Source organism: Trachemys scripta, chromosome 2 (assembly GCF_013100865.1).
Source record: "Trachemys scripta elegans isolate TJP31775 chromosome 2, CAS_Tse_1.0, whole genome shotgun sequence".
Taxonomy (NCBI): domain Eukaryota; kingdom Metazoa; phylum Chordata; order Testudines; family Emydidae; genus Trachemys; species Trachemys scripta.
In genome coordinates, this window is record NC_048299.1 from 22,208,420 (window position 1) to 22,220,897 (window position 12,478).

A 12,478-nucleotide genomic window follows, 5' to 3' on the forward strand; every position below is an offset into this window, starting at 1 on the left:
ACCCTGGCCCCAATGCAGGTCCCAGATGTAGTCTGGATAAAGGTAGCAGGTACCTAGCTAAGGAGCCAGTCTGTGGACCAGTTTAAGTACTGACATTGAATGACTGATGTCTGAGACCGATAGGGTCAGGACAGCAGAGTACTCTTTCTTGATTTAAAAAGAAATACCCCATGGATGCTTGTGGTTAGTTGGGTGAATACAGCAGGGCTGAAGTCTGTCTTGTGAAAATATGTGAAATATATGCCAACATCGCCTTACAGGTGGCCATGTCCATGTGCTGTATGGCTGAGGTATAGCACTACACACCAGTAACTCCAAGGAACTGGTGTTACTAATCTCAACTGGGAATCCCAGATTTACACATTAAGAGTTTTCCCACTGGACACTGTCACTACCTGAGCACTCAGATTCTGGTAAATTTAACACAGTATGACAGCATGATACTGCCACTGTGCTCTATCTAGCATAGAAAGATCTGAAATCAGGTTTGTTTCTTGGTGTGGTGTTCCCTCTGAAATCCATCTCATTTCACCCCGGGCCGACTTTCGATGTACCTTAGAGGCTTTTTCTCTTCAAAAATGTTTTTAGAGCTGAAACAAATTACAATCCGAGTTCTGACTCATTTTAATAGGTGTTCCAGTTATACCATTGATACTGCATCTGTACTTGAAATAGATTGCCTGCTATACTTAGCAGATGAAGGCAGCAGCAGAGATTCCAGGACTAAAGCACTGGCAATGCAGTACCCAAGAGACCAATCCAGTCAGAATCAAGATTTTTGATGCCGAAGCAGTGGGGTCTGAAGAACAGTTGCCACTTTTTTTTTTTTTTAAATAATATATTTAAATTGCTTTCTTCTAGAAGCTCGCAGGATTGTCAGTGTGCGGCTGACTGCATATAAGCAGGACAAACATACAGCTACAGTGATCCAGCAATGGCTGATAGCAAAGACTACTTCAGAAAAGGTCTGAAGTGTTGCTGCTTTGTTTCTGAGACAGGCCATAGTGTTTGTAAACTAGATGTCTCCAAGCAATAATGGTCTTGGACAGTTTCAAAGTCATGGCACCAGCACATGATTAGAAATCAGACATTTTCAGAGCCATTAAGTGGTGCAGGACTTTGAATGAGACTTAATAGGTACAACAGCCACATCAAATCTGGGCCCAAAAACAGCTTACAAGGTATCAGTGGTGTTATCCAGACATGTTGGTTAGGGAACTCAGCTGAACAGTTTCAGAGCTGAAAAAGGTCCAGGTCCTACTGGGGAGTTGGTGTCAGAAACACCACCTTAGCTAGTAAAGCTGATGCTGGACATCTGATGCCAGAATTAGTCAACTGGGCCTGAAGATTCACTGCCATGAGCAGGAGTGAATGAGGTGGCTCTCCTGAGGTCGTCCAGACAGTACCTGTGCCTAATGGGTACCATTTCTCCTTTGTTCTGCTAACTAAACAAACCTGTACCAACCTGTCAATCTAAAATGTAAGCAGCAACTGAAAGGACAGAAGAAAAAGAAAGGGAAGCACCAAGGACACCAAGTGTAATCCAAGACCATTGCACATTTGTCTGCTAAAAACAACTGAAGGGCAGCTGGGCCCATTCTCTCTTTTATACCATATGAATTTCTGGGAGGGGCTTTAACTAACAGACCCTGCTGTCTAGAAGATTCCACAGCTCAATGCCACGAGGCACTAATCCCACAAGTGGGACTATGCAGAGGCCACCTCCTTCAGTAAAGTTCTGCAGTAATAATGTCACGAAAAAAAAAAAAAAAAAAAAAAAAAGGTAAAACTTCATGAAGTCATCTACCAAGAAACTGTGTTGCAACAGTGGTCAAATGGGGTATGGCAATGAAGTTTTAAATTAGTGAATTGAGGGAAAGGCTGTGGGTATAAAGTTAAATCAAATCTCAGGTCCCACAACAGAGTTACAGATACTGACTGTAAAATTATTTTTTGGTGTAAGCCCAAGCTTTTCAAACTTCAAGTCTGATGTTTTATTTATGCCTAAAATTAAAGTTGTATTAAGTTACAGATTAACAGCATTTTTTGGTAACTTTCAATACTGTTAGTGCAGGCCACATTCAAATCCCACTCCTTGAGTTTTATGTAAATGGCAACTATGCTCATAAACCACCCATCATAAAAGGAGCTCACTAGTGTCTGAAATGAGGTGTTTTGTGTGGTGTTCCCTCTGAAATCCATCTGATTTCACCCCTTGCCAACTTTAGAAGCACTTTAACAGCTTCTTCTCTACAAAGATGTTTTTAGAGCTGAATCATACTACAATCATTTTAACAGGTGTTCCAGTTATACCATTGATATTGCACATGAATTAATCACTGTAAGATAACTAAATTCTTTAACTCTTAATTCTACTATGGTGCATTAGTGATTTTCAAGTTCCAAATGAGGCATGTCTGAATCTCAAGGAATCTTTGTACGTACTTTGTCAACTCTCCCTGGAAGTTTAAATATACAGGCATTCAGACGAAGTATCATCACAAGCAGTAAGAATGCGAGTAATGTATCATTAAAAAACGTGGCATTTCAAATTCTCTCAAACCTTATGCATTAATAATCAGATGCCCCCCCCCTCCTCCCAGGTATTTGGTGTTCATTACGTGGTGTATTCTAATGTGGATTTAGATGCATTTTCCTTAACAAAAACAGGCAGTTATCTTTAGTTTACTATTAGAATGCATGCTTTCTTGTGCAACATCTTATTTAAGCCTTATCAGTTATTCTTCATGGTAATCTTGATATCAAGTTCTTTTTTGTTACCCATATTTCACAACACTCACTGTAAACTTGTCCTCCCTTTTCTTTCGATAGCCATATGAATTTTTCCTAGAAGAGAGAACATACAATTAACATCAGAACTTTGCCTAGATGTGATATAAAAATAATTTATTTTTGAATTACCTTAGTACAGTCACCCTCATGCTAAAGGCTTATTATACAAGTCATTGTTTTAGAGACCGTGACTAGTAAGAATTAAGAGGAAACATGATTGAAGAAAAGCTTCATACAAAATACTAGAAAAAAAGCACGAAGTTTACCCAAGACAAAACTACTCTCCCTCCCCCCCCCTTTTTTTTTTAAAATCAAAGAATTCCCCTGTTCAAAGTACAACTATCTAAAACTATCAGGAAGTCTCAGGGACACCCAAAATCATCCAATAAACAAGGGCACGCGCCACTTCCTGCAGCTCCCATTGGCTGGGAGTAGAGAACCATGGCCACAGGGAGTTGAGGGGCTCCATGCCGGCAGATGCCCCAGGTTAACAAAATGACAATGTATTAGAGATTCAATTCAATGATTCCATAGAGCAGGGATTGGCAACCTTTGGCATGCAGCTTGCCGGGGTAGGTACTCTGGCGGGCCAGGTGGGTTTGTTTACCTGCCGTGTCCGCAGGTTCACCCGATCACGGCTCCCACTGGGTGCAGTTCACTGCTCCAGGCCAATGGGGGCGGCGGGAAGCGGCGCAGGCCAAGAGATGTGCTGGCCGCCACTTCGTGCCACCCCCATTGGCCTGGAGTGGCGAACCGCGCCCAGCGGGAGCCGCGATTGGCCGAACCTGTGGACAGGGCAGATAAACAAACCAGCCCGACCCACCAGGGCTTACCCTGGCGAGCTGTGTGCCAAAGGTTGCCGATCCCTGCCATAGAGTTTAAAATCATCAAATTTTGGTGTAGACCCATTTATAAGCCAATCCCCTCTTTGATGCGTCACTTTTTAACCAAAAATATTTGGCTTAGGAACGAGTATATAAGGTAACTATATTATGTGTTAGCTGGGATACAATCCCGCTCACATATTCCTAGGTGAATTATCTACAGTACTAGACTGAGTGCAGTGTGTTAACTATTTCACCCAATCTTGCAGTTACGACTGAACACAGTAAGCAGGACCAACTGAAAGTGCCATTTTTAAACAGTCACTTAAGAAAACCAATGCACTTAAACTGGGCTCCCATTTAAATATTTCCTGGAGATTCTATAAGCCATAGAACACTTATATAATTTTAGTAAACAGATGATTTTAGCACAAGTCAAAAACGAACACAAAAGAGGTTAGAACTTCAACATTTTACAGCCACAACAGGTTACCTCTGTTATTTAACATTAATGTATTAGTTAATCAACTGAACATGGTCAGAGAAAAAATTCTCTGTCAGAGCCTGAATTATATTGAAAAGACATAGCTATAATTAAATATTGCTCTTTTAATGTTACTCCTGTTTTTACAAGTGTTTACTCTTGTGTATACAAATAAATACTCAGAAGCAGACCACATTTTATTTATATGAACTGTTAAAATCTCTCACCTTCCTCTTCCTAAACCAGGGGAAGAGTCAATATTAGTCTGTTCCATTCGTCCAGTTCCTATATCCCTCTTGGTATAACTTGTAGTAGTATTTTGCATCCGTGTCCTGTTTTGCCCCGGCTGCCTTGTCTGTGGACTCCTGACACCATTAATTAAACGATCAGCAGAAAAGTTGAATATTGTAGGACTGTCTAGAAGCCCAGGTCCCCTTTCTGCATTGGGTATGGTGTGCCGTAGATGTGATTTGCTAGGATTCCTACAAATCAGGAATACATTGTATTAAAAAATGGTTACATGAATGGCTTAGCACTTTATTGTATATTTATATAATCCTTATAAATTGATCACCCTCTTAAAAATAGAGAGATGGATTTTCATTTGGATACATGTAAAGGATTTTTAGCAAAATTAAACCTTGGAACTTCTATTCTAACTTAGTGCTTGATTAAAACTATTCTAAACTTAAATATATAATGAATAAATCTGCTGATAATTATATTTCAAATAGTGTAATTGCAACCAAGGACTTCATGAAAGACATTCCAAATAGAATGTCCAGAGCTGAAGTGGCAAACCAGTCCAGAAAAACAATTTTAGTAATCTGCATTACAGAAAGATCCAAGCTGCCACTGAAAATGTTACAAAGTTAAGAAGCCAAACTCTGATCATGCACATAGCAGACCAGTTCAGAGCTATGAGACAGCAGTGCAATCAATCACTTTTAATATTGCTGTCTCTTTATGTTGAAATCAGTAAGTATCATCTGGCCATATTTTATTTTACAGCAAGTTTAATTTAGTGTGCACTTTGCAAGTTAAAGATTTTTGTTAAGCTATGAAGAATAAAGTAACTTGCAGAACTCCTGGAATACAGATACTTTAAAAAATGATTATATACATTTTTATTTGGTTGAACTTGCCTGCTTCTGGGAGGATACTGTCTGAGTGAAGTCAATGGAGAAGCAGGGGGCTTGAAGGTTGGTGATGTAAAGCCATTGATAAATCCAGCATTGGGAAATGGCGTTACCTAGAGAATAAAAACATTGTGTGGACATACATTTGTAGATTACATACTATATAGCCAAATTGACTGTTTATTTTCAGAGTGGAAAATTAAATACTTGCTTATACTAAAGGTCTTGAACCTCCACGGGTTTGTCAAAATAGCAACTATGATATTCTTTAAAGAAAGAAATTTGGAGGTTAATTCCCTTTATTTCTAAGATCTAGTCCTCTTTGCTTGTTCTGAATGTCTAAAGTTATTTTTTAAACCTATATCCCATGTCATTCTACGCAGGGCAGTATTCCAAAAAGGATTTTATTTTTTCATTTTAGTTTAAGATTGTGTAACAAGAGAACATTTTTTGGCCAGTGCATGCATGACAAACTCATTCAAGAGGAAGTTTATAAACAGCCATTACGCATGCTCAAAAGATGACAACTGGAGACCACAGTAAAATTTATTTGTAATATTAATATAATTTTCTCCCTTATGTGGCCTAAGATATGTTTCCGAAATTCTAAAGCATTAGAACATGCATGGAGCTTTACAGACTAGTAAAACGGTGTCCATGTCCCAAAGAGTTTACGTCAAGACGGCGACAACATTCAGCTGGGGTAGGAAGAAGACTACAGCAATAGGCTTTCATGGCTATTTAAGTAACTAATTCATGCTTCACGAAGATTAGGAGTTTCCCCCCTTACTGGTTTGGATTCAAAGATAACTTGAGGGAGATTAAAGTGTTAGCCCCATGGAATAAGTGCATTTTGATAAAGACGTTTAAGGCAAGGCTGGATGCATGACAGACAGGGTCAGGAAGGGAGTTCCAGGAGTGAACAGCCACAGAGAAGAATGAGATGTGTGGAAGGAGGACATGAAGCCATTTAGCTTTGGAAGAGGAATAGTATTAGGTAGCACAGTGTAAAAAGGTAATAGGAAACAAAACGGATAATATTATGCCCCAACATCCCAATTTGGTATTTCTAGTACCTTGTTACTCCGTCCCACTGCACAATACATTATAGATTCATGTTACATTTTTTGGTGGTGGTAAAATAAGCTCACTTTCCAATACTCATTTTCAAGTGTGCCAAATAGGAGGATACAATCACATCTCACGTTTTAGCCGTTTGAAGGTAAAAATAGTTGTGATTGCTATGTTGACGCACAAATGATTTTGAACAGTGCTGACATCCATATTTGAAAATTATGGACGGTGTAAAAAAAACTTTTGTTCAGAGTTCACAGTAACTATTGGAATGGTCAGTTAGCTCGTTAGTACAACTTTTAAGAAGTGGGCACAAATCTTCATTGAATATGCAAAAGACAGTAAAACAGGTAAGTTAAATTTATTCAGTATGCCAAGGAAACTACTATTTAATCAGTTAATATACATTGACCTATTTAATACTACAAGCATTCAACAATAGTAATCACATATCAGTACTTCAGACACGATCTCTTAAAGTAAGTTTAGTCAAATACAATATTACTAATGTATACAAAACATGTTGACTGTCAAGGCTAGCAACCTTTTGCTTACAGGTTTCTCCATATGTTAGATCTCTTCCTCATCTTCTGAGGAGCTTGCTGAGAAAATCTTACCAAAAGTCTGCTACAGGAACCCGCTAATTTTTCATGTTGTACGGCACCACTCTACAGGTGTATTACTGTTGGTCTTGCTCCCAATATGAAAATGAGGACATAATAGAATGCTTACTGAATGGGAGCTACCAAAGTCAAAGTACGACTCTTAAATTTTAGACTTATTTTTTACTATTCCTGTCCACCTCCTAATGTTCCCTCTATCATTGAGCATACTAATAATAGTTTTAGTTAAAAATTTAAACCCAAATTTAAGCTTACTTCTTACAATGGCACAAGCACCAAGAAAATTGTCTTTCCTGCCTAATTAGTTCAAAATAAAGTTTGTTGCTCAAGAACAAAAAACAAAAAAAAAAACCCCAACAACCCACCACTGAATGTGGTAACAGTACGACCATAGTCTCAATTAATACTGGCATCAGCAAGATGATTTGAGAATTAACTTTCAAACAGCTATGAAAAGAGTACTACATAAATGCTTAACAGTGCCAAGTCCTTCTCAAAGAATTGGAGGCTACATTATGTCAACTGAAAATTATATATAAACAGAAAAAGCATTGTCTGGAAATGCGAAGAGCATCACAAAACACTGACAATTGAAATTTAACAGTGCAATTTTCACACCACAACTTACTGTTAGCATAAAATAAAATGCCAGCAAACAGGCCATCATCACCAAGGGATTAAAAAAGTGACACTGTTCAATACTTTAGGCTTCAAATTTAGGTAATTAAAGATTTTACAAAGTCTATTAATACAAGTGAAGATTCAGTGAAAAAGTCTTGCTCTGAAGTTACAGCGTTTGTAATCCAAACACTGCAACATGGCACTAGTTGTGAAGAACCAGAAAGTCAAGTATTTTTTGTTGTCCAAACTGAGTGAAATGCACGAGGTAAATAAATGGTTATTCAGGTTAGTTCAAATCAAATCTTTAAGAGATAGTCTTTTAAATGATCAATACCCTTTCCTCAGAAGGGCCCTTAGTTTGAAAACATTTCATTATGATCATCGTTTTCCATTCATGGAATGTCTTTTCCTTCCAATTCTAATGGAACCCTCAACATGCTTTTGACTTTGACATAACCGGTGATACTGTTGGACACCAAGAATGTGACCGTGCTTAAAAGTGGTACACTTACTGCCATTACTGAGTCTTCATTTGTCCATATCTCCAAAACAAAAACAAAAAACACACACACGAAAAACAACAACCCACAAACAAGTTTCTAGGTGTTACTTAATCAGGACATGGGTGTCCAGAGATGAACGGTGCACTCCATCAAGTCTCCTCCCCATTCTATAGCTCCTTTTAAACACCAACTGCAAAGGGTTCTGGCTGCTTTCCCTGTGTCAAATGTGTTCACCACAACTTCCTAATTATCTTGCCTTTCAATACACAGGGAGTTCGTTCAAGGAGACTTTAATCGTTTGCCAAGATTTCTAAATAGTCTTTCTAATTTTGAGCACTGCTACCCTAGTTTATTTTAACCTCAATTAAAGATAGATATGAGGGTGGAAGGATGGTTCCACTTGTGACAACCCTGGCCCCGACCAATCAATGACACTCCATAGCCAGTGAGTGCACAAAAAGCTGCATGCATGAATACAACTGCCCAAACAAGAAGCACAAGTGGAGAACGGAGCTTGCTGAAGTAATTCTGATATGGCACTAAGTCACACCTTCTTCACCTATGTACAACATGCCTCAGTTGGCCCATAACCAGGATTCATCACCAAATTTGGTCTGCTGGTTGGATCATTAGCTTCCCTGACTTGGGCTGGGTACTGCCAGGGAGTGTGACATGAATGCTGATGCAAGAGTAAGTGGGGGGGAAGAAAGACAGTAGAATACATAGAATGTGGGGTCTGTCAAGTAGCTAATGTGACTGCACTAGCAACGTAAACCTAAGGCTGCTGCTAGTTTTGAATATAGAAAATGTAAGATTTCTTTAAATCTGTACTTCCTTAGAGATTATTATTAGGTTTAAGAATTGTTGATAAAGATGTTAGTTTTGCAACTGTCAGGATATGTCAAATAGGGCACATTAACCTTGCAAGAGAAAAATCTTAAATTTTAAACTGATGCGCTAGATTATCCCCTCTCAACTAGCCCTGTTAGGTGCTTTCCACACATAATATTGAAGTGGATTTATAAATACACTCATACACATATGCTATGAAGATTACTTTTAAAAAAGTATTTAATACTATTACTGAGAGGAGGATTCATAAGTGTCTAACCTTTAAAACAAAAAACCCTATTTGAATTTAAAGCATGAGGAAAGTAACTTCTGAAGCCTCCCTTTCTTTATTTAAAATAGAAGAAACCAGATGCCTCTTTCAAAGAGAGGCTCTCATACTCCAAAATATGGACTGCCAATGTCCATTTTCAAGAAAAACCCACACCACATACAATCAGAAGAGTGGAACTTAGATTGTGACCTCCCACATGCAGTCCTTCAAACTGAATGCTAAACACTCTTCCTGAAACAATTAAACATGCAGCAGCTGTAGACAAATGCTTCTCATACTCCTAAACACTTACCAATGTTGGATCAAGATAGCTGTGTGTCGTAGACCAGGTCTGTGGAGCAATTAAGCTGTACAGAGGAAACTGCTGTTGGGGACTATATACTGGAGGTAAATAAAAGGATGCTGTATAACGCTGTTGTGTGTAGAGGTTCATGTCCAGAGGTCTATATCCATTCTTTGGCAAAAATGTATTTATAGCTATTGCCTTTGCTTTTATCCTTGCCTGCAAGATAGAGTTAGATTACTTAAGTATACCAACCTATTATGTTAATAGTAAATAAAACAGTACAAACAGCTTTATTTACCTTAATTGGTTTTCCTTGGAAAGTTTTCACTTCTTCTCTAAGGTATCTGTAAGCCTTATAAAATTGACATTTGTAAAAAAAAGTGGTCAAATATCCATTATGAATATTAATTTAACACAACAACTAGTATTAAAGGAGTTTTGATAAACCAAGAACTATTGCTATATTTGAAGTATCACCAGTACTAAATGGAGGTAAGTAATTGCATGAACAGTCAATGCAAGTGAGAACACTTCAGTCATTGAAGTTAAATTTGATATAGAATTACACAGCTTTTTAAAAAGGCATTTAGAAAGTCTAAATCAATATTTTATTTCTTAAGATACGGTGATGCTTCAAGATTATTATGCTACAGAATATCACCATTTGTAGTAAAGTTAAAGTATTTCACAGGAAACCAGAACATATGCACACAAGATAAAGTTCTTACTGGTTATGTTTACCTAACATCAGACTTTTAACTGGAGGTTTAGCAGTATTTCTTTGACTAGAAATATTCACAAAAAATTTCTATTACGTATGGATTTTTGCCCACCCGGATTTGCTATTACCCTGAAACATCCTAAAGACTGTGTAACTATTTTACATCTGAGAAAAAAAAAAAGTTGTTACCTGCTGTGCATCAGCTTCTGACTCAAATGTAATGAACCAATTGTCATTATAGGCAAACTCACAGTTGATAAATTTAGGCAAATTATCTCCCCTGAAGAGCGCTTCAACCTCCTAAGAAAAGGTTGGGGGGGAAATGGATGAAAAGAAAGGTGAAGTGTAGAACTTTGAATGTGAACTACTGGTAAGAAACAAAAAGAATAAAAATGCTTTTCAGCTTGCTAGACTAAGAACTGAGAGAGATTAAAATACTCGCAGTAATGCTTAATCTTAAAGTTTACTTTTAATATAAAGGAATATGAAATGTTGCATTACCAAGGCCATACTGGAATTTTTCTTCTAAGTAGTGTTTAAAAACAGGAGCACAAAGCTATTTAGAGGGCTTTCATTTGAGAATAAATGCAGGATTTCTGTTGTCTCAAAATAGCGGATTTTGGCAGCACAGAAGCGAAAATACTTTTCAATGTCAATTTACAATTGTACTGCGTAAGGTACAGAATATTCCATTCTCTTTTTCATAGAGCCAAAAGCCAATATCAGAACCATGATGCGACTCTGAAGACCTGACTGCGGCTTTGAACATTTTGGTCAGACTTTGTACAATTTTCCATTACGCTAGAAAATGTATGCAATTAACATCTACTGTAGTTTCTAGTGTGTTTAGCTACACTATGCACTTGGCTTCTGACAGGTCTTGGCCGTTTTTAAAGCCAGTGGTTCACACAGCTATTTTGCAAGTGTTCAAGGCAGATCAGCTACACAGTTCAGCATCAATACATCTTATGATAATCTGCAAATGGGTGACAGGGGGAAAACATCCATGGAAGGACTTTGTATGCACATGAAATGTCTCTCTTCGCGAACTACTTTGAAAGTTAAAATAGCTGGCCTATTGAAAGGAAGACTTGCCATATCTTCTGTTTATTTTAAAGTCCATTGTTATTTCCTATTACTTTTTCCTTCAGTAATAATACATTTCATTCCTTTCAACATGAATTTTTCTTGTACATTTTCATTCCTATGCTTTCCCGTCCTGTGTTAAGTCTCTCTGCCTCCTTCTTGCTCCCCAAAATGAAGTAGTTAAGGATCCCTCTGCTGCTCCATCTTCTTTCTACTATCTCAAGTCCAATCTGCTTCAAAGATACGCACTGAATTCCTTCACTATTCAGGCATAGGGAAACACTCCCTCCTTGTTCGCCCTCCCTCCAATATTTTTCTTCATGTTCCATAATTAGAGATCCACTGGACCACTAACACTCCTTCCAACAAACTAGTGTATATTAAGCTGATTGCCTCAGTGCTACAGAAAAGCTTTGACGCTTGAAGTCATTCACAAGGACGGGCTTCCAGCTTCACCAGTGACTTTTTCTGTTAGAAGTTTTTCCTTTTCACAATTTCATCCATTTACTAGTTTTGCCCCAGAGCAAAGAGGCTGGAACATATTGTAAAGAAGGCAAGCAGAGAGTATTTTAAGGGAGGAAGATTCTAAGCTGAGGAAGGCCCTAGAGAAGTACTCTGCTGATCTATTGTGGAGGCATGGTCACCTGCCTAACCTGAATAGGTCCCTTGTGTAAGGGACCTACATGGTTCTATAGAGGGAGACCAGCATTTAAACCTATTTATAAGCATTTCTGTATGGTCTCAATAGCAGTTTGAGTGCTTTAGCCCGTTACAAAAGTTCATGTGAAACACGTCTTACTGTAATGTTCTTGAAACCATGCATTTCTACAGAGAAACACCACAGATCATTCTAATGGACTTTATAAACCAAAGTCTAGCAATCTCATTAGGAATGTTAAAAAGTAGGTTAAATCCCATATTCTTATCATCAACTGGAAAATGCTAATTCCTGAGTCAAGAGGGTGAAGCATTATTTGTTTTATGGAACTACAATATCCTTACTTCAATGGGTGTAGATTCTGGTACTTCACGTAAAATCACAATGCAACGATTCTGATTTGGCCTGACTTTCTCTCCCTTCTCATCCACTTGGACTAAAGGCAATGCTAAGAGGAAAGGGAAAAAAGTCTGGTTTTAGAAAAACAGTAAGTGAAGCAGTTTTACACTCTGAAAGTGCTAGTCACTTAAGATCTGCCTGCAC

General features: G+C 38.0%; 1 protein-coding gene across 2 annotated transcripts in view; it reads right to left on the bottom strand.

The window, feature by feature from the left end:
* Positions 1 to 12,478, bottom strand: part of LARP4B (La ribonucleoprotein 4B) — a 102,427-nt gene that overhangs the window by 23,579 nt on the left and 66,370 nt on the right. For both annotated transcript variants that reach the window (XM_034760051.1, XM_034760050.1), the window contains exons 7-13: positions 12,280 to 12,383; positions 10,381 to 10,491; positions 9,769 to 9,822; positions 9,477 to 9,686; positions 5,247 to 5,353; positions 4,329 to 4,583; positions 2,802 to 2,847 (exon numbers count right to left, since the gene is read on the bottom strand). In XM_034760051.1, coding sequence (XP_034615942.1) covers positions 2,802 to 2,847; positions 4,329 to 4,583; positions 5,247 to 5,353; positions 9,477 to 9,686; positions 9,769 to 9,822; positions 10,381 to 10,491; positions 12,280 to 12,383 — 887 coding nt within the window. The remainder of the gene's footprint in view (positions 1 to 2,801; positions 2,848 to 4,328; positions 4,584 to 5,246; positions 5,354 to 9,476; positions 9,687 to 9,768; positions 9,823 to 10,380; positions 10,492 to 12,279; positions 12,384 to 12,478) is intronic.